The sequence below is a fragment of the Macaca nemestrina genome, chromosome 11 (genome assembly GCF_043159975.1).
Source record: "Macaca nemestrina isolate mMacNem1 chromosome 11, mMacNem.hap1, whole genome shotgun sequence".
NCBI lineage: Eukaryota > Metazoa > Chordata > Mammalia > Primates > Cercopithecidae > Macaca > Macaca nemestrina.
In genome coordinates this window covers 94434751-94458085 of record NC_092135.1, presented here as the reverse complement: position 1 = coordinate 94458085, position 23335 = coordinate 94434751, and the positions used below count along the sequence as shown (strand labels likewise).

The window sequence follows — 23335 nt, the reverse complement described above, 5'->3', positions numbered from 1 at the left end:
ATTAAACAGTGGGCAAAAGGCATAAACAGACACTTCTTAAAAGAAGACATAAATGTGGCCAACAATCATATGAAGAAAGTTCAACATCACTGAACATTAGAGAAATGTAAATCAAAACCACAATGAGATACCATCTCACACCAGTCTGAATGATTAAGAAGTCAAAAAATCAAAAAATAACAGATGCTGGTGACATTGTGGAGAAAAAGGAACACTTGCACACTGTTGGTGTGAGTGTAAATTAGTTCAACCATTGTGGAAAACAGTGTGGCAATTCCTCAAAGTCCTAAAGACAGAAATACCATTTGACCCAGCAATCCTGTTACTGGGTATATACCCAAAGGAATATAAATCATTCTATTATAAAGATATATGCACATGTGTATGTTCACTGCAGCACTATTCACAATAGCAAATACATGGAATCAACCTAAATGCTCATCAATGATAGACCAGACAAAGCAAATGTGGTACATATACACCATGGAATACTATGCAGCCACAAAAAAGAATGAGATTATGTCCTCGTGATCATGGATAGAGCTGGAGGCCATTATCCTTAGCAAATTAACACTGGAACAGAAAACCAAATGTTGCGTGTTCTCTTATAAGTGGGAGCTAAATGATGAGAATATATGGACACACAGAGGAGAACACCACACACTGGAGTGTGTCAGAGGGTGGAGGGTGGGTGGAAGGAGAGAATCAGGAAAAATAATAATACCTGGGTGATGAAATAATCTGCACAACAAACCCCCATAACACACATTTACCTATATAACAAACCTGCACATGTACGCTGAACTTAAAAATTAAAGAAAAACCCTAGGTGTGCAGTAGGCAATACCATCGAGGTTTGTGTAAGTACTCTCTATTGCACAACAACAAAACTGCCCAGAGATGCATTTCTGAGAATGTATCTCCATCATTAAGTGACAACCTAACTGTACTAGAAGATTCAATATTGCTGAGATGTTAACTCTAATTTCAGTTGAAATCCCCAGAGAACATTTTTGTAGAAATCATTAAGGTCATTCTATAACACATGAAAAAGCAAACAAACTAAAATAGCTAAAACACTTTTGGAAAACAACACTGTTGGAGGACTCTACCTAATTTCACGATTTATTATAAAGCTACAATAATCATGGTCTGTGGAAAGGCTCCTGTGTTGTTGAACTTGCCCAGTTGTGGGTGCAGCTATGTACCAGGCAGCCCAAGGCCGACATAAAGTAAATTCCCAGAAGTCTTCCCTAGGTTTTGAATTTGCAGTAACAGGTGTGAGCATTCCAGCAGCAGTTTGGTGATCAGAAATGAAAGCTAAAGGAGAGTTGCCAACTGTGGGAATGAGTGTAAAAGACATGCCCCAAAACATACACAAGTAAACTGTCGAAAGCAAGAGACACAAAATCTTGAAAGTACCAAGAGAGGAGTGGCTCCTGATGTACAAGATAATCTCAACAAGATTAACAGCTGATTTCTCATCAGAAAGTTGAGGCCAGAAGGCAACGGGATGACATACTCAAAACGCTGAAAGAAAAACACTCAACCATGAATTCTAAATTCAGCAAATCTATCCTTCAAAAACAGCAAAGAAATTAAGATATTCCCAGATAAATAAAAATTGAAATAATTCATAGAAGAGTTTTTCTTCTGGTTTAGATACACTCTTGAGAATGTGGTTCTTCAGACTTCACCTAAAATGTAGAGTAATTTCTCCAGGTCCCCATTTTTGGTGGGGTTTGGATTGTGAAGCTAGAAAGCATATGCTGTAAGAAATACTAAAGGAAGTTTTTTAGGCTAAAATAAAAGGGTAGTAGACAATATCTGGAATCCATATAAGAAATAAAAGGTAACAGTAAAGGTAGCAACATAGGTATATATAAAAGGTACTATATATTTTTGTTTGTAATTCTTTCTGTTACCTATAAACTAAAATATAGAATAAAAGAAATGATAAGGGAGTTAAAATGGTGAACTAGAAATATATATTTAACATAAAAGATGGCACTAATTGAGAAATAGAGGAGCAAAAAGCAAAAAACAAAAAATGCAAAATGGCAGATATAAATCCTACCTTAACAGTAATTATATTAAATATAAATAGATCAAACCACTCCATTTATATGGATAGGCAAAATGAGTTTTTAAAAAACCAACTATATGCTCTTTATAAAATATACACTTTAGATCCAAAGTTACAAATGGGGTTGAAAACAAAAGCGTGGAAAACATATACCATATAAATTAAACAGTAATCTAAAAAGAGTTAAATGACTGTCCTAATATTAAACAAAATAGACATTAAGAAAAAACTGGTGAGATAAAGGACACTGAAAAAGTGTTTACCTGTCAAGAAGATGTATCATTTATAAATATATATGCACCTAACAGAGGCCACAAATATATGAAGCAAAAAATGACAGTATTGAAGGAACAAATAAATAATTTAACAGTAATAGTTGGAGACTTCAATATCCCATTTTCATTAATCAACAGAACAACTAGACAGATTAAGGAGGAAAGAGAAGACATGAACAACACTATAAACCAAGTAACCTAACAGACATCTATAGAACAATCCTCCCAATAACAGCAAAATACACATTTTTCTCAAGTGCACATGGAACATTCTTCAGGGTATATCCCTGTTACACCATAAAACAACTCTCAACAAATCTGAAAGGATTGATACCATGCAAAGTATGTTTTCCAACCACAATGGAATAAAATTAGAAATCAATAAAAGAATATTTGGGGAATTCACATATGTGAATAAACTAAACATGTCACTTCTAAACAACCAATGGGTCAAAAAAGAAATCTCAAGGGAAATTAAATAGCAGTTTGAGATAAACAAAAATGAAAACACAAAATAACAAAACATCTCATATGCAGCTAAAGCAGTGCAGAGAGGGAAATTTGTAGCTGCAGGCACTTATTTTTTATTTTTTTAGGGGCACTCCCCTGAACGAGAATAGGTTCAGAGTGACTCCTACAGGCACTTACATTTTAACAATGAAATATTTCTCAAATCAATAACCTAAGCTTATCTTCAGAAACTAGACAAAGAAAATCAAATTAAACCCAAAGCAAATCTAAAGATAACAGTAAGGATTAACGCAAAAATAAGATAGAGAAAAATAATAGAGAAAAATCTCTAAAAACTTCCACAAGTTGGTTCTCTAGAAAGATCAACAAAATTGACAAACCTTTAGCTGGACTAAACAAGAACAAAATACAGGTGACACAAATTATTAAAATTAGGAATCAAAGAGAGGACTCTGCTACTGACCTTACAGAAAGAAAGACAAGGGGCTACTCTGAAAACTGTATGCTAACAAATTAGATAGCCTAGATGAAATGGATAAATTCCTAGAAAGAACCAAACTACTGAAACTGACTCAAATAAAGGTAGAAAATCTGCATAGACCTATAGAATAAAAAGAATAAACCAAACAAAGAAACAAAACCTTTTACATACAAGAAAGCCCAGAACCAGATGGCATCACTGGTAAATGCTACAAAATATTTAAAGAAGAATTAACCCCAATCCCTCACAAACTCTTCCCAACAATAGAAATGGAGGGAATACTTACCAAATCATTTTAAGAGATCAACAGTATCTTGATACCAAAACCAAAAACATTACAAGAAAATAAAACTACAGAACAGTACCCCTTATGAATACAGATGCAAAAATCTTAACAAAAATACTAGCAAGCCTAATGCAACAACATATAAAAAGGACAGCATGACCAAGTAAAATTTATCCAAGGAATGCAAGCTTAGTTTTGCATTTGAAGTCAACCACTGTAATACACCATAGTAATAGAACAAAGAACAAAACCCACAAGATCATCTCAATAGACATAGCAAAAGCATTTGACAAAATTCAACATATTTTCATGACAAAAATTCCCAACAAACTGGGAATATAAGGGAATTTTCTAATCCTGATGAAGAGCATTGAAAATCCCCCACAGTTGACATCATACTTAATGGTGACAAACTAAAAGCTTTCCCCCTAAGATCAGAAACAAGACAGAGATATCTGCTCTCACCAATTCTATTCAATATTGCACTGGAGATTCTATCAGGCAGTTATATATGAAAACGAAATAAAAGGCAGCCAAATTGGAAAGGAAGAAGTGAGACTATCTCTATTACAAATAGACATAGCAAATAGAGAGCCCAGGAGTTCGAGACCAGCCAGGCAACATAACAAAACTCCGCCTCTACAAAAAATAACTATCTCTATTACAAATAGAGATAATTTATAGAGATATAGTTTGTAGAGACAGTTATAGAGATGACACTATCTTATACAGTAGTCCTCACTGTCATTGATAGGTTCTTGGAGACTGCAACTTTAAGTGAAATGATAATGTATAACAAAATCAATGTTTTTTCTTATCAACATCATAACACAACATTGAATGAAATGATGTTATTCAAGGACCTGCTGTATATCGTTTCACTTGAAGTTGAAACCTAAGAACCTACTGATGACATTAAGTGAGGACATACTTTATACAGAAAATACACAACAAATTGTATTATTGAGATTGTAATACTCTTCAAATTGATCTACAGATTCAATATAAACCTTACCAAAATTCCAGCTGTTCTTTTTTACAGAAATGGAGAGTCTGGTTCTAAAATTCATACAGAAATGCAATGACCCAGAATGGCTAAAACAATCTTTAAAACAACAACAACAGCAACAAAGTTGGAAGATTCACATTTAGACGTCAAAACTTCCTACAAAACAATAGTAATCAAGACTGTGTGGCATTGGCATAATGATAGACGTATCGATCAATGCAAGAGAATTAAGAGTCTAGAAATAAACCTACATATCTATGATTAACTGATTTTTGACAGGGGAGTGAAAACTATTCAATAGAAAGAATGAATGATCTTTTCAAAGAAGAGTGCTGGGACAATTGCATATCTATAGCCAAAATAATGAAGTCAAACCCTTACCTCATAGCACATATAAAATTAACTCAAAGTGGATCAAAGACCTAAATTAATACATAAAACTATAAAAAATTTTATAATATAAAATAGGGATAAATTTGTATGACCTTCAGTTAGGCAAGAGTTTCTCAAATATAATACCCAAACACAAACAATCCAAGGAAATACAGATAAACCAAATTTAAAATTTTTTTAAACTTTTATGCATCAAAGGACATTACCAATATAAAAATACAACCCACAGAATGGGAGAAAATACCTGCAAATCACATATCTGATAAGGGTGTAGTATCTAGAATATGTAAAGAACTCGTACAAGTTGATAATTAAAAGATAATCCCTTTTTAAAATAGGCAAAGGATCTGAATGGACATTTCTCCAAAGAAGATATAAAATGACGAGTAAGCACACAAGAAGATGCTTAACATCATTAGTTATTATGGAAATGCAAATCAAAACCACAGTGAGGTACCACTTCACACCCATTAGGGTGGCTATAATAAAACACAAAATAGGTGTTTGTGAGGATGTGAGAAACTGGAATTTTTGTACATCACTGGTGAGAATGTAAAATGGTTTAGTGCTGTGGAAAACTGGTGATTCCTCAGAGAGTTAAATATAAAATTACCATGTGATCCAGAAATCCCACTGTTAGATACATATATCATAAAGAATTGAAAAGAGGTACTGAAATATATGTATATACAGGTTCATAGCAGCACTGGTCACAATAGCCAAAGGTAAAAGCAGTGCAAATGTTCTTTAACAGATGAACAGACAAACAAATTTGGGGTGTGTGTGTGTGTGTGTGCATGCACATACACACATACAATCACCATTACTCATCCATAAAATGAAGTACTGATTCATACTACAATGTTGAAGAACCCCAAAAGCATCAGGCTAGGTAAAAGAAGCCACACACAAAAGATCACATATTGTATGATTATATTTACATAAAATACCCAGCATAGGTAAATCCATAGAGACAGAATGCTGACTAGTGGTTGTCAGGGGCTGGGAGAAGGAGGGAATGGGGAGTGACTGCTTAACTAGTACAAGGTTTCCTTTTGGGGTGATGAAAATATTTTGACTCTAGACAGAGGCAGTGGTGGCACCACACTGCAAATGTACTGAATACCACTGAATTATTCACTTTAAAATGGTCAATTTTACATTATGTGAATTTCACCTCAATTTAAAAACCACAGTGAAATATTTCACACCCACTAGGATGGGTATTTTAAAAATGTGAACAATAACAAGTGTTAGTAAGGATGTGGAGACACTGGAACTCTCAAACATTGCTGGTGGGATTGTAAAACGGTGTAGCCACTTTGAAAAAGAGTTTGGCAGTTTCTCAAAATGATAAACATGGAGTAATCACATGACCCAGTAGTTCCACTCCTAGGTTATACCTAGGACAACTGAAAACATATGTTTACACACAAAAATTGTATACAAATGCTCACAGAATCATTAATACCCAAAAAGTTGAAACAACCCAAAAGCCCATCAATGGAGCAATTTAAAAAAGGTACCAGGCTGGGCATAGTGGCTCACATCTGTAATCCCAGCACTTTGGGAGGTTGAGATATCTGGGCAGATTGCTTGAGCCCAGAAGTTCAAGACCAGCCAGGCAACATAACATAACTCCATCTCTGCAAAAAATAAAAAAAATTAGCTGGGTGTGGTGGCATGCGTCTGTAGTCCCAGCTACTCGGGAGGCTGAGGTGGGCAGGAGGATCACCTGATCCTGGGGAGGTCAGGCTGCAGTGAGCTGTGATTGTGTCACCGCCCTCCAGCCTGGGCAACAGAGTGAGACCCTGAAAAAAAAAGTGAAATGAATCCTGAACAATATCTTGCATGATACATAAAAATTCACTTGGATCATAGACTTAGTATAAAACCTAAAACTATGAGACTTCTAGAGGACAACAAAAAAGAAAATTGTGGTGATCCTAGGTTAGGCAAAAATTCAAAAAGTATGAACCACAAAATTTTTAAAATTGATTAGACTTCATTAAAATTTAAAACTTCTGCTCTTTGAAAGAAAATGAAAAGAAAAATCATGAAATGGAAGAAGATATTTGTAAAACACATATCTGGCAAAAGACTTGTATATATACAAACAGTAAAAATATTTTTAAGATTTAAGAATATGTTTTAAAACCTCTGAAAACTCAAGAAAAAAAAGCTGAATTTAAAATGGTTAAAAGATTTGATGAGATATGTCAATTTGTAATGGCAAATAAGCGCATGAAAAGCAGCTCAATATTATTAGTCATTGGAGAAATGCAAATTACAAGCACAGTGATCCGCTGATACACACAAATTCTAATAGATAAAACTAAAAAACCAAACCAAGCACTGGTGAGAATGTAGAGAAACTGGAACTCATGAATTACTGATGGAAATGTAAGATGGTACAGATTGTTTGAAAAACAGTTGAGCAATTTGTTATTATGTTAAGCATATATTTATCATAGGAACCAGAAATCCAACTCTTGAAATTTACTCAACAGAAATATATATCTGCATATGTGAATATTTATAGAGGCTTTATTAATTGCCAAAAATCTGGAAACAACCCAAATGTCCTTCAGTTGGTGAATGGATAAAGAAAGTGATACATCCAGGCAATGGAGCACAGGTTACTGACACACAACATGGATGAATCTCAAATGCCTTACGCTAAATGAAAGAAATTAAATTTAAAATGCTATATACTATATGATTCCATTTATATGACACTCTGGATAATTTATAACTATAGGGACAAAAAAACAGATCTATGGTTGCCAGGGGAAGGAGGTGGAAGAAGGCATTGATTACAAAAGGGCACAAGGGAACTTTCTTAGGGTGACAAAAATGTTCTATATTTTGATTGTGGTGGTGGTTACAAGATTGTATGTGTCAAAATTCATTGAACTATACACTAAAAAAGGGTGAATTTCACTGTATGTAAATTATAATAAACCTGACTTTTTAAAAAAAAGCATAGCGTTAAAAGAACACATATTTTAAAAATCAGTTTATACCACAAAATGAGATTCTCTATAAGCATTATCATTTGGCTTCACAGAATGTCTCTAATGAGCAAGTATCTTTCAGCACTGTGAACTTATACTTAGCTACATTAAGACGAATGAAATCAGACAAGCAAAATAATAATGCTATGTTTCTATCCCAAACATATTCACAGCATTTGCCTTGGCCATGTAACATTCACTAACTTTTTTATGAGACAGAGTCTTACTCTGTCACCCAGGCTGAAGTGCGTGGTGCAATCTTGGCTCACTGCAACCTCCACCTACAACGTTCAAGCAATTCTCATGCCTCAGTCACCCGAGTAGCTGGGATTACAGGTGTGTGCCACCGTGCCTAGTTAATTTTTTTGTATTTTTAGTAGAGACAGGGTTTTGCCTTGTTGGCCAGGCTGGTCTCAAACTCCTGGCCTCAAGTGATCTGCCCGCCTCGGCCTCCCAAAGTGCTGGGATTACAGGTGTGAGCCATCATGCCCGCCCTCATTCACTAATATTTTTAAGCAAAAAGCATTAATGAATTTAATGGTAGTCACCAATTTTCCCAATTTTATAAAGCATGGGTGAGGCTAAATTGATACCACCAAAGTCCTTGCCACAGGAAGTCAGCCTCATTTGAGGATTCTTAGGGTGGACTATTTTCATATCACTAGAACCAGAGAAGGCACCTGCTAGCTTGGTGGTAACTGCGTTTGAGTTCAGGCTCAAACTCTAGCATTTCTCCTCTCTCCAATCCTTAAATTAAAAGTTTACATGTATATATAGTAATACAAATGCTACTTGGGCAAACCAGAAGCAAAGAAACAGTCAAGGCTTGATGACTATATCCAATACCTATTGCTGGATTTCTTGCCTAAGTAAGCTAATACTCCTTGCTGCTCCAGATATATTCTCTAGATGACAGTGATACATAATCTTTACTCTCTTCAAAATTTGAAACACAAACAGCAATGTTTTAAAGATTGGTTCTTGTTTAATAAGGATTTCATTTGTTTCTCTGAACATTCTATTTTAGAACAGAAAATGGTACCTCAAAGATAAAGTGGCAGGTGCTGATTAGGTACTCAGGCAGCCTGAGTTAGTTTTTGCTTTTTTTTTTTTTTTTGAGAGGGAGTCTTGCTCTGTCGCCCAGGATGGAGTGCAGTGGCACGATCTCGGCTCACTGCAACCTCTGCATCCTGGGTTCAGGAGATTCTCCTGCTTCAGCCTCCCGAGTAGCTGGGATTACAGGCACCCACCAACATGCCTGGCTAATTTTTGTATTTTAGTAGAGATGGGGTTTCACTATGTAGGTCAAGCTGGTCTTGAACTCCTGACCTCAAATGATCCGCCCGCATTGGCCTCCCAAAGAGCTGGGATTACAGGCATGAGCCACCTCACCCAGCCTTTAGTTTTTTATTTAAAAACAGCCTAGTCAGCAATCATCTCTTTGCCTCTCACAGGCCCATTAGCTAACTCTCAGGTGACTTCTTGGCTAGAATCCTCAGTTAACACTAGGGCCAGAGGCAGTGATGACTCACTGGCAAACATCAGATGCTCAACAAGAAAATGTTCCCCAGAGACAACCGTCTGCTGCAGTGACTGGTGTGCTCTGAGTGGCATCCAGCTTCATAGCTTTCCTTTCCCCCGCAGCTTGGTATTCATCACCCATCTCCTCATTAAGATAAGCTGATACAGTAGGCAGCAATATAGAAGGAAATATAGTGAAATATCAATAAGTAAAATGTAGAATACCTTGTTTTTAGCTAATTCCTTTTCCAAATTGCATCTTTCTTGTGCTATTTCTTTTTCTGTTTTATTAACCTGCCCAAGGGGGATGGGAAAAAAAGAAATAGGTCAATTTTATAGTAGCTGACAGGCTCCACTATAGCAGACATATCCTGCATGTCAATTAATACCTACACTGCAGAGATAGCACATCCTCTCAGAAAAGGGGCCAATCAGGGAGTCTCTGAGGCAGAGCAGACTTCACAAATAGCCCTGAAATTAGAAAGACACGTCTGCATGTCAGACTCTGCTGGTTCCTTCCTAAGTAGGGAGACAGGGCTGTTCCCCTTTAACCTTCACTGTCCCACTCCTTCAGGGGAAATCAATTTTTAAAATCTGACTCCTTAACTAACATGAGGATGTGTGAGTTACTAATTAACATTCACTAATGCTGGATAAGAATATACTGTTCTATTTGGCACAGACTACTTCACAGGCTAAAAGGCATAGGTTAGCCACCTCAAGATTCTTCATTGGGCAACTCAGACAAACTGCATCTGGGTTTTATTTCTTTTCTTGTCTTTTGCATTTAGAATACAATTTTAAAACATCATCACACCACAACGAGAAGATAATGTAAATTTGGTTCTACCTACCTCCCTCTGAAATCTTTCTTTCTCCTCTAGCAGAGATTTCTTCTCTTGCACTGATGCTTCCAATTCACCTCGCAATCTTGCAATAGTTGATTCTAGCAACTCTTTTTGCACAGCTGTTCTCTTTTCAGCATCCTGTGCTTTCTGGATACACTGGTTATGCTCAAGGATTAAATGATCCCTGCAGGAAGAGAACAAGAACATATGAAAGCTAAATGAGAGTTCTAATTTAACAGAAAGAGCAATTACATGTTCTTATAGAACATATTTCCTGACTGAGAGTAGTTACTAAAATGTTCCAACAAAACTAGTTTCTTAAGGGCAGAGTCTTTATTTTATCTCTGTGGCTGGTCCAAAAAATGCACAATCAAATGTTTTCATTGAAGATAAGACTGAGACAGACAGACACATGATAAGAAACACAAATGGAAGAACAAAAGATGTATAAGAAGTTGCCCATAATTTACTTACAGATGTGCTTGGAGTTGGGTTTTCTCATTCTGAACAGTCTGTAGTTCATTTGTGATACTGGCATGGGCTGCATCCAGCAATAAGTTTTGTTCTTGAAATGTCTGCGTCATCATTTTCTGCTCTACCTGAGTGTTAAGAGCAATAGTAGAAGTTGAAACTCCAGAAAGTCTTTTGATAGGGTGTCATTTGGAGTAACTGATCAAAAACACTGAACTAACTTAAAAAAACAAGTTATATTTACATAAATAAAACCTCTTTTTAAAATAATTTATTTTAACGCCCAGTTTCTCTTTGTCCTCCTCTGAGTTTACTACAGTTCTACCATTTTATAGCTCTACTAGCCAATAGTCAAGATGCATTATTTACCCAGCCTGCTGAAAAATTATAAAACTCCTAATACCAACATATTTTTAAAGATAGAAAATTATATTACGAGTATTTTTGGTATTTTAAAATTTCAATATGGTACTTCATTTTTAAAAGTAAAACAACATAAATGTATATAAAATGAAAAGATCCCTTCCTCTCTATCTACACTTTCCCTCCAAATAATCCCACATTCTAAGGATTAGCATGTTTAACAGTTTGCTGTGAATTCTTTTGAGACCATCTTAAATTGCACTCAGATAATGTTACAGCAGAAGCACTATAACTGTTTTACATAATTTATTTTCTTTGGCTCACCATTTTGGGATTATCAAAACATGACATTTTTATGTACCATATACCCCTACACATAATCCATAAAGTTTTTGCAAATACAGTACATATTAATAATTAGTTTTAAAAATTCTTTTTAAAAGACTTCTATTTTAACATTTGATTGCAAAGCAAGTCTTCACACTGGTAAAATGGGATCCCAATTGTGTTATATTCCAAAATTTTGAAATATTTGTAATAGGTATTTCATTATATATTCAGTCCACAGAATTATAAGTCCATGAAAGTAGGAATTTTGTCTTGTTCACCACTATAATCCTATCTAGATATAGCATTATACTTGCACAGAGTTAAAAACTAAATATTTATTGAGTATATGTTACATGCAAAGCAGGCTTAGCACTATGAGAAATAAAGATATATAAGGCAATGTTCTTGCCTCTAGGGAGCTCACAGTGTAATCCAGGAAATGAACCAGCACATAAATTACTACTAGAGAATGCAGAATGCGGATGCAGCATAACATAATGATTACATACATTGACTCTGGAGTCACCTGAGGTTAAAAGGCAACTCTACTTCTTGCTAGTTAGGTGAATTTGGCCAAATGAACTTCTCTAACCCTCATTTTCTTATCTGTAAAATAAGGATAATAAATACCCTTTTACATAATGGCTGCTACAATTAAAGGAGGTAATATGTGTAAAATCCTTAGCACAATGCTTAGTATATATAGTAAGTATGCTTACAAAAAGAGAAAGTGATCTATTTCTATGGTAGTCTGTTAATTTTCCAGGAATAGAAGTTGAAAGGGAAAACTTATCCCTTATTATTGGGATGATCAAGCTCCCTGAAGAAAGTGACTCAAATAATAAAGAGAATTTCAAATATTGAAGATGAAGTAAAAAGCATTCTCAGCAGAGAAAATGGCATAAGCAAAATGAGAAACCGTAAGGTGTTTGAGGAAAAGGTTAAGTACTTTAGGGTTAGTTATACGTGTTCTCCATGATTCTATAAATAATGGGACAAATAATTATTTTTCCTCAAGCGATGATATTTGATTAGAAATCATGAAAAGCCCTGAATGTAAGGCCAAATCACCCCTCTGATGAAAATTGAAAAGCACTAATAGAAATAAGATAATTCAGTTGATTTTTTAAATTTATTGTTAAAATATTTTATTTCTCCAGTTGCCCATAAACATTTCCTGATCTATCAACCAGGCTGGCTTTCTGCTACCTGGTGAACTCTATTAAATTTAACACATTCACTAGCGTTAAATGAATACCTGCAGAATGGCCTGATGGTCAGCAATGATTCTGGCTTTTTCCATAGTAACAGTCTGAAGCATGCAGCTCAGCTCTGAACACTTTTTAGTCAATTGGTCATTCAAAACCTAAGAAAACACACACAGCAAGTCATTGGTCTCTCCAATAAAGAATTATTTTTACTTAAGCATTATTTTTAATGATTACATAGTATCTCACTGTATATGTGAACCTAATCTATTTAACCTATCCTCAATTCACATGTCATTAGTTTAAAAAATACTTTCAAATATTAAAAGTCTATACCCTAGATAATTCTAAATTAAGAGATTTGTTGATTTGATAGAGCAACTGAAGCATATGGCATTTTACTGATCTACTCTTCACAATTTTGAACACTGGTTCATTAGAGCAAGACATCTGCAAAATGGAATTTACAATGTCAGTACCTAGCCAATATTATAGAAATCCATGAGCATTCAGAATTATTTAGCTAGTAACACAACATACCTAAGCTCCTTCGCCATTAGCTGACAATATTCATAAAAGCAAAATATAGATGATTTTACCATCATGAGATTAATGTTTCAAAATAAAACAAAAATCTTTTGAGCTACACAGATCTATCACATATGCAGGTAGTTAATAATTCTCTTTTCATAATTTGAAATTTGTATTATTGAGAAAAACATTTATATCAAATATCAGTTCTTTTTGCAAGGTAGATTTGGCAAAAATCTTATGTTTTAAACAAGTTCTTCAAGAACAAGCAACTTTGAAGGAGCACTAGGAAAAAAACACAAGAAATAAAATGGAGTAAAAGATAAATAAAAGATTATCTGACAAACATCACAAGTGGTATGGACAGTACAGTAGTTAGAAACACATTCAGAGGCACAAAGTCACACCAGATGCAGATGTACAAACTATTCATCAAGGAATACCTGGGGATGAAACAGAGAACCCTTGCTCTTTGAAAAAAAATAGCTAATTTTCTTTGGAGCCAGGTTACCTGAATTCAAATTCCAACTCTGCCACCTATTATCTATGTTCCTGAACTTCTCTGTACATCAGCTTCCTTATCTTTAAAAAGTGAATAATAGTTTTCATTTCATAGGGCTATTGTGAGGATTACTATTTGTTACTAATATAAGGTGCCTGGAATTGTGCCTGGAATGTGGAATGGGCTCAGTAAAAATGTTAACTACTATTAGTATATGAAGAGTAATAGTAGTTGATGTTATTATATTAAAAACACAGTCACTTTGTATTTTATTATTTTTATTATACAGAGAGCCCAGCAACACTATGATCCTAATATTGAGACAATCAAATTGTACCAAGAGAAAAGGTATTTTAAACGATAAACAATTCTTTAGGCTCTGTGGTAAGTAACTCCAATTTGCCTGCATATCTGGTGACTCTTCTTGTTGCAGATGCACATATATATAAAACATCACATACATTTGGGAATCACTATCCCAAAAATGATTACCTCTAACTTCAAAATCCAGCAAGCATTTGTTAGGTTCCTACTGTATAATTATTCACTATAGAAGATACAAAGAAAGCATAAGACATAGCCCTTGCCATGGAACTATTCAGAAGTTCACTTTGGAGGGGGAAATACATATATTTAATGATCAAATTAGCAAGCAAGCAAAGGCAAAGTGTAAACTAGTATATAATTTTAGTGGTACATCTTGTATACTTATATATCATAGGAATTTGGAGAGTGAAATGAGAAATGTATTTAATTTGATAATGTTTCAAAGATGAAATAAATCTTATGGAAATGAAAAGTTGAGCGATGGAGATGGTATGAATTTATATAATCAAGACTAATTTTGTTTCTTGGTTAACTGAACAAAATTAAATAACATCTAAAAATTAGCAAAATCATGTGCATTTACTTGTGCTTTTTCTGATGCTTCATGAAGAGATGTTATTTTGGACCTCAAATATGCATTTTCTTCGTGCTCCTTGTTGAAAGATATCTGCAGGTTCTATAAGAAAAAAATTACTCTCTTTTTCACATATAAGAGATATTGTGTGCACCCCTATAAAAATAACTGTTTTGTATTTCAGCCAGTACCAGTTCAAGTTCCAATGACATACACTGGAACTTTATAAATGTCTTATAAAGAATGTATAACAATCTTGGTATCTTCAACTCCTAAACTTCTCTTTATTTCAGAACTATTTATCAAAACTGTTTATTTAAAACAATAATGAGATACCACTACACACCTAATACAATGGCCAAAATCTAGAACACTGACAACACCAACTGTTGTCAAGGATGTGGAGCAATAGGGACCCTCATTCATTGCTGGTGGGAATGTAAAATGGTACAACCACTTTGAAAGACAGTTTGGTGATTTCTTACAAAACTACATATATTCTTACCATATGATCCAGTAATCATGCTCCTTGAGATTTATCCATTTGGAGCTGAATACCTATGCCCACACAAAAACCTGCACACAGATACTTATAGCAGCTTTAATCATAATTGCCAAAGCTTGGAGCAATCAAGATGTCCATGAGTAAGTCAATGGATTACTTGTGGTATATCCAGACAAAGGAATATTATTCAGCACTAAAAATAAATGAGCTTTTAGCCAGGCACAATGGCTCATCCCTGTAATCCCAGCACTTTGGGATGCTGAGGCAGGCAGATCACCTGAGGTCAGGAGTTTGAGACCAGCTGGCTAACATGATGAAACCCTATCTCTACTAAAAAATACAAAAATTAGCCAGGCGTGGTAGAGGGCGCTTGTAATCCCAACTACTCGGGAGGCTGAGACAGGAGAATCACTTGAACCCAGGAGGCAGAGGTTGCAGTGATCTGATAACGCCAATGCACTCCAGCTCGGGTGAGTGAGACTCCGTCTCAAAAAAAAAAAAAAAAAGAAAAATGTGCTATCAAGCCATGAAAAGACATGGAGGAAACATAAATACTTATTACTAAGTGAAAGAAACCAGTCTGAAAGGCTATAGACGGTGTGATTCCAACTATATGATATTCTGGAAAAGGCAAATCTATGGAGACGGTAAAAAGACCAATGGTTGCCAGGGATTAGAAGGGGAGGGAGGGATGAATAAGCAAAGCACAGAAGATTTTTAGAGCAATGAAACTACTCTGTATGATACTATAATATAATATATCTACTATAATGGTAGATATATGTCATTATACATTTGTTTAAATCCATAGAATGCACAACACCAAGAGTGAACCCTAATGTAAACTATGGACTCTGGGTGACAATGTGTCAATATAGGTTCATCAACTGTAATAATGTACCACTCTGGTGGGGGATGTAAAATGGTACATCAATTTTTTAAATGGATATCCATCAAATGGCTAATGAGGAATCCTATGCATGAACAGGGGTACAGAGTATATGGGGAAATCTCTTTACCTTCTGTTCAATTTTGTTGTGAACTTAAAGCTGCTCTTAAAAATAAAGCCTATTTTTTTAAACTGTTTATTAAATCTATTCTTATATTGAGATTCCAGTTAGAAAGAATTTGCCTAAAACCATAACCTAAATATACCTAGTATCTTTACATCAAAGTTCTGCTCCCTAAGATTAAATATTTGTTATATTATTATACATACACATTTTTTCCTATTAGCAGTAAGATCTTATGACTTCAAAGGAAGACATTCAAGGATCTTTTAAAGTTATAAGTGAACATATTTTCAAAAATGAGGACCCGAGGGTGGAGCAGAAGAAAACACCTTTGTTCTGTGGTTATAGAAAAAAAAAAAAAAAAGCTAGTTTTCTTTGAGATGAGAGAAGTGATAACAGACGTGCACTGTAGGTGGGACTTTCCCTAAAACATACTTAGTAGAATGGGGAAAGACAAAATATAAATCTTCTTCCTATAGAGGAAGAACCACCCTTCTATTTTCCCAGGAGAAGCATCTCAAGAAAAATAAACATCATATAACACAGGATGAGACAGCATCCAAAAGAAATAGAATCGACACATCAAGAGACTTAGAAATGTAGTAAGATATAAAGTCATTATGTTTTTAATTTTAAAAATTATGGCAAAATATACATTAGACAAAATTTATCCTTTGAACCACTGTTAAGTGTATAGTGTCATTAAACACATCCACACTGTTGTGCAACCACCAACATCAAAAAGTAGTTGTATTTCTTACATTAAGTTTATTTTAAACAATTAGTTTGCAATAGGCAAAAAGCACAAATAAGTCTTACTATTTTTGCCAACTGACATTTTTCAAACTCTAATAACCTTCATGAAATGATTTCTTAGTTCCTAACACTATTATCCTAAATAGACTACTCATTGACATGAAACTTTTTTTTTTTTATAAAACTTTTATGAGAATAAGAAGCACTGTAAGCCAACATGGAAGAAGAAACAGGACTTAGCGAAGAGAGGAAAGACCACCTCTGTACTCCACAACTTCACAACTCACCTTATTTTCTTCAACCAACTTGGAAATGAGGTCATCTCTAGAAGCTAAAAACAAAAATTACACACAACTATGATAATAGTAACTTGTTACATTGAAATCACATAGTGAGAAGCTTTAAATATTTTATGTCTATTTTTTGTAGAGATAAGGAGAACCCAACTATTTCTATCATATTTTTATAGACTAGAAACTGTTATGGAATTATCAAGAAACTAGTCCACAGTCATTTGCAATGGTAAATGAGGTATCTGAAGGATTTTAAGCTGAGGAGGGGCATGATCAAAAGATTCTGTTAGAGAGATCACTCTAACAAAGGTACAATAAAGGCAAGGAGATGAATTTAGTAGCTGTTAAAGTAACTGACACATGAGTAAATGACAATTCAATAAAGTAATGATAATGAGGACTGACTCTCACTGATCATGACAACAGAGACACAGAGGAAAAACAGATGTGTGAAACAGTAAACAGAGAGCACTTTTGGACTTGGTGGCTTACTAGTGGGGTAAAATCAACAGATGAGACAAGGAGAACATCTTGGGCAGCAGGATGAACAGTGGACTCTTCAGCTAAATAGGGAATACAGACCACGGAGCAGGTTTTGGGGACAGAATGAGTGAAACACTTAAGTTTTCTATGTGTTTTGACATATCTGCAAGGCATCCAAATGTAGATATTTAGTTGTCAGTAAGATACTGGTATTCAGGAGGATGATTTTGTATGGAAAAAAAGATCTGAAACCACTCAGAGCATGCACAAATGAAAAGAAAACCAAAGACCAAAAATTGTGGAACAGTTTGGCATCATATACTAGTAGCCAAAAAGTGTAAACTTATCTGAGAGTAATGTTTTGCCTTCACAGAAAAATTCATAGCGATCTATCAGTCTTGTTTCACTTAAATATTCTAAAGCCAGAAATTATAAAACATATGAAAATAAAACATATGAAATTATAAAACATATGAAAATTATAAAACATATGAAAACATAAAACAACTGAAAACATATAGGATATACCTTAGAAAAACTACACTTTTTGAACATATGAATCCACAATTCAACAGAATAAACTCTAATTTAAAATACATGAAGGAGAAAAAAGACGAACTATATGACCTTGGGAAAATTCTACTAATCAAAGTAAGAATGAAAGGGGAGTGTTTATATTACTTTGAAGAACAATTTATTCATCGTAAGTACTATAAATCTGTATATAATATGCTTATTGTTAATAAACTTAATTACATGTTTAAATTCATTGAAGCAAATATTTAAAGGCATTCCTTTTATTAATGTAGCTTGAATAACTACTTGTACCTTAAAGTAATAAAACTGCATATATGTCAAGTCTATAATTCAGTATTATGCACCTAGTTGGCATTCAGACGGGCTTCCTTTTCCTCATGTCACTTTGAATTATTGTTGTTTTAATCTTGGTTTTTTAATGGTGTTGCACAAATTCTTTATAAAATTCAAAAATAAAGCATTAATCCAACAAGAAAGTAACATAAAAATTCAGAGGGCCAACTAATAGATACCTGTTTTAGGCCCAGCTATTCTAATTCTACTTGCTGTGGGTCTTTGGGTACGGTCAGTGTGGATCCTTTTATATTTTCTTTCTTTTTTTTTTTGTTTTTTAAATGGAGTCTTGCTCTGTCGCCCAGGCTGGAGTGCAATGGCACGATCTCGGCTCACTGCAACCTCGGCCTCCCGAGTAGCTGGCAGCCTCCTGAATAGCTGGGACTACGGGCATTTGCCACCACACTTAGCTATTTTTTTGTATTTTTGGTAGCGATGGGGTTTCACCGTGTTAGCCAGGATGCTCTCAATCTCCTGACCTCATGATCCACCTGCCTTGGCCTCCCCAAGTGCTGGGATTATAGGCGTGAGCCACCACGTCCAGCCCCTTTTATATCTTCTATAGAATGTGAGTATTTTCTTATCTTTCTGACAGGTTGTTGCAGTACTCAAATGAGATAATGTGGCAGCACCATAAAACGTACATATATTTTTGTAGGCACACAATTACAGGAAGACAGAAAATTATCCAGGGGCATTGTCGGTGAGAACTTCACACAGTAATTCACTACTATAAGAAAAGGGAATATTTTCTGCTAAAAGCAGTAAGTCAAAACATTGAATAGATTACTCTTGCTCTTTATGTTTTATAATTTCCATTTCCTTTTTGGTATTCTCTGCCCCCATTACAGCCACAGAGCACAGAAGGTGAACTGGAGAGTACACTAGCTTGGAGTTAGAAGATCCAGTTCTAGGTCTTACTTTGCCATTTTTTCCTTTTATAAGTCTGGAAGGATAAATTTGAGTATTGAATGAAATAATTTATGTGAAAGTTCGGTGTAAACCATGATGTATTAATCACATGAAGCACTGCCCTTATAACTCCATGACCTTTGTCATTGAGACTATCTGGAAACTGCTTTATAATGAAGTACTAGCAACAGTAGTATGATAAAAGGCTGATGGGTTAGAAGAAACATGACCAAACACCTTGGGATCAAGTCTAGGCTCTTTCATTTCCCAGCTCTGTCATCTTTGAGGACTCATCTATAAAAAGAGATTAACCTAAGCTCTCTTTAAGGTACCTTACAACTATCCATCTCTACAAATATAAGTTAATCAAAATAGATTGATAACATGAAGAATGGAGAATCTGACATGATGAACTGACAGAATCCATAAGTTATCAAGGATTCAGGGCCTTACTTCCTTATTAACATTTTGTTATCCAATATTCAATCTATTGTTTTACTTTTTTGCCCAATATTCAAGCCAGATGTCTAGAAACCAAATATTTCCAGGTCCACAAACAAGCTGGAAAAAAATAAGGAATCGTTTACAATTAAGAGGGTCAAATATACTATTAACAACATTCCTTCTCTGTCTCAGTACTACAGGTAGAAGGGAAATCCGCAGTGTTTTACATACAGCACTGTGGGAAATATCAATAACATGGGCCACTTCAAGAATTTGGGATCTTAAGAGTTTTTCCATGAAATCTCAAAAAACTAACAAGAGGGTGATTTCTGGCATCTATTTTCATACTTAGATCAGATTTGAGCTGTGAAGTAGCAGTCTCCAACTCTTCTTTTTTTTGTTGTTCCTGGGCCAGTAGTTCTTGAGTGCTCTGTATAGAATCATGTAGAGCAATGCAGTTTTGCTGCAAAATGTGCACCTGAAATTGTATAAGAAAAACTCCTTTTCTATAAGATAAAGATTTCTAATAAGCTGCCTTATAGCACATGTATAAGGCAACATTCCAATCTTAATGTCACTGACAAGCAACGAGAAGTTAGTCTATGTTACAGTTAAAATCTCAACAGAATGTGGTCTTGGAGCAGTGCCATCCAATAAAACCTTCTGTGCACTTTCCAGTGCAACAATCCACTAGCCACAAGTGGCTACGGAGCACCTGAATGTGGCTAGTGTGTGAAGAAATAAATCTTTTATTTAACTAATTTAAATAGCCATATGTGGCTAATGGCTACCATACTGGCACTGCAAGTTATGGCAACAAAGGATCATTTGCAAATTCCTAAAGTAGAATCCTTGTTATAATTCAGTTATGAATGGAAACTATTTCCATTCATTAAAATAATAAAGATTATGTCATCCAATTATATTAAAAATGAAAATATGAATTGACTCAGTTAAAGTATTCTAAATTATTTGTAGGTACTTCAAATAAATATGAAGGCCAAAATATGTTAAAATAATGATAATTGAAAACAGCAGTGTAAATACAGTCCAAATTGTTTTACTTATTGATATTCTTTGCTTCCAGTGTTAGATCGCATTAGTCTTTATTTTCGATCCATGGCAGACATATACAGCATGAGACCAGGGCAACGCCTTCCAAAATCAATGTCTATAACAGAGATTGTATGGTATAATGGAAAAATATTTTATCTTTCTCTTAGGAGCTAAGAGTTCACCTCTATAAAGCCTGAGGTAAATTAACCTCTCCGGTCCTTAGCTCTCTGATTCATAAATTAAGAGTGTTGAATAGTGATATTAGGGTCTTTCTTAGTTTGCACTAACTTAAAAAAAAAAAAAAAAAAAAAACTGTAGTAAGATTGTTAACATATTGCTAACAAAAAGTAAATATTTTAACAAATCTAGAGGAAATTAGTAAAATTTTAAGTGTATAGGTAAAATATCAGTTTTTGTTTGGTTTCACTTCCCAAACATACATAAGAAGAAATCTTTCTACCTGTTTTCGTTCTACCTCCACTGCTGATCCCATTTCTTGTATTTTGAGGAGCATGGCTGATGCTGACTTCTCTAAAGATTCCCTAAGGTACTTCTCCTGAGCCAGTTGTCTCCTTAGCTACAAAGCAACATTACAGTTAGGCAAGACCAACTGAACATCATACTAGTTTAACAAAGATCAAAGTTACCTGAGAAGTTTATCAGACATGCCATCTCACCCCCAGTCTTAATTCATTTATGACTACTCAGAAACATGCTTTTGTTTCTCCCTAGAAGGCCTAGGATTACCTCCTAAGGAATGTAGATCAAACGTATTGCACTCATCCTCCTATAATTTAGGTCTGTTTTCTAAAATGGAGGTCAAAATCCATTAGTAAATTGAAAGCAGCACTCAGAAAAAGGAAAAAATAAGAGTAGAAAGAAAATATGAGAGTGCATAGCAAGTAGTAAGAGTAAGTGCTGCTTTGTGAAATGTTTGTGTATATGTATGTGTGTTGCAGTGTAAAATACATGTTCAACAATGGATTGTCAAAAAGTTTGAAAAACACTAGTATCTTACCTTACTGTGTATTTTTTGTATTCCTATATTTTCTGACTTTATTTTTCAACTCTTATTTTCCTGTATTTTGATTTATCTATATATTTTTTATCTTGCAGTATTATAAACATCACTCTGAAAACTGTTTTCATTCAATTTTGGAATTTAGAGGTCTAAACAAATAATGAAGTAACCATTAGGTAGCAGACCAAACCGACACTCCAAGAATTTGGGTACTGTGATATTGTGATATAATAAGAAATATATTATTTCATCTCTGACCCTGGTTCCTGGCACATAGCTCATAAAAAACTTGGAATCACCTCAGAAGAGTGTATTTTGTGTGCTAATGACTGACTGGCTGGGGATGGGGGAAGATAGGTAGCTGTGGATGGGGGCTGGTCCCCAGAAAGATCAAAGCATGATTAAAGGACTGGGACTTCTAGCCCCTCCTCTCAACTCTAATGAGGAGAGAAGGGCTGGAAGGTAAGTTGATCATCAATGGCCAGTGATTTAATCAATCATGCCTATGTAATGAGGCGTCCATAAAAATTCAAAAGAACTGGGTTCAGAGTGCTTCTGGACAGCTAAACACATGGAGGTGCCTGGAAGGTGGTGAGCCCCAGAAAGGGCCTGTGCCCCTTCCCACATGCCTTGCCCTATGCATCTCTTCCATCTGGCTGCTCAGCTGTATCCTTTGTAATGTCCTCTATAACAAATGGGCAAATGTAAGTGAAGTGTCTGAATTCTCTGAGCTGTTCTAGCAAATTATTTAAACTTGTGGAGGGGCATCATGGGAACACCGATTTTTTGCAAGTCAGTCAGAAGGACAACTTGGGGCTTGCAACTGGCGTCTAAAGTGGGGGGGCAATCTTGTGAGACTGAGTCCTCACCTGTCTTCAGGTAGATAATGTAAGGACTGAATTGAATTACAGGACACTCAACTGGTGTCCACTGAAGAACAGAATTTCTTGGTGTGTCGTCGGGTGTCAGAAGTGTTCTGCTGTGAGGTATGTGAGAGTAGAAAAACACACTTTTTTTTTTCTTCCCTATTTTGGAGGCACACTGACCTTATTTTTGTCAACAAATGACTATAAAAAGAATCACATAAAACATAAAGAAGGTTAAGAGTCTCTTTTATTATTAGGGAAAGAGATCCTTTCCAATTGAAATGGGAATTGCAGAGAATGCTATTCCTTTTAAGAAGTGATGTGAAACTGAAAGAAATTCTATTTTAAAACTCCAGTGTAGATGACATTAAGAGTACACTATACCTGTTTTCTAAATTGTACACATTTTTTTCTCTATGGAGA

General features: G+C 34.9%; 1 protein-coding gene and 1 non-coding gene across 10 annotated transcripts in view; one reads left to right on the top strand and one right to left on the bottom strand.

Moving 5' to 3' along the window:
* The window catches only part of LOC105468166 (coiled-coil domain containing 150), a 95192-nt gene that overhangs the window by 45514 nt on the left and 26343 nt on the right, over positions 1 to 23335 (bottom strand). For all 9 annotated transcript variants that reach the window (XM_011718215.2, XM_071073117.1, XM_011718214.2 and 6 more), the window contains 8 exons: positions 21486 to 21602; positions 20318 to 20447; positions 17255 to 17298; positions 14703 to 14795; positions 12810 to 12917; positions 10862 to 10986; positions 10394 to 10571; positions 9765 to 9833 (listed from right to left, as the gene is read on the bottom strand). In XM_011718215.2, the coding sequence (XP_011716517.1) occupies positions 9765 to 9833; positions 10394 to 10571; positions 10862 to 10986; positions 12810 to 12917; positions 14703 to 14795; positions 17255 to 17298; positions 20318 to 20447; positions 21486 to 21602 (864 nt within the window). The remainder of the gene's footprint in view (positions 1 to 9764; positions 9834 to 10393; positions 10572 to 10861; positions 10987 to 12809; positions 12918 to 14702; positions 14796 to 17254; positions 17299 to 20317; positions 20448 to 21485; positions 21603 to 23335) is intronic.
* LOC112424379 (small Cajal body-specific RNA 16) lies at positions 1148 to 1328 on the top strand. The gene has a single exon (XR_003015124.1). It is a non-coding gene; the product is annotated as a small Cajal body-specific RNA 16 (non-coding RNA).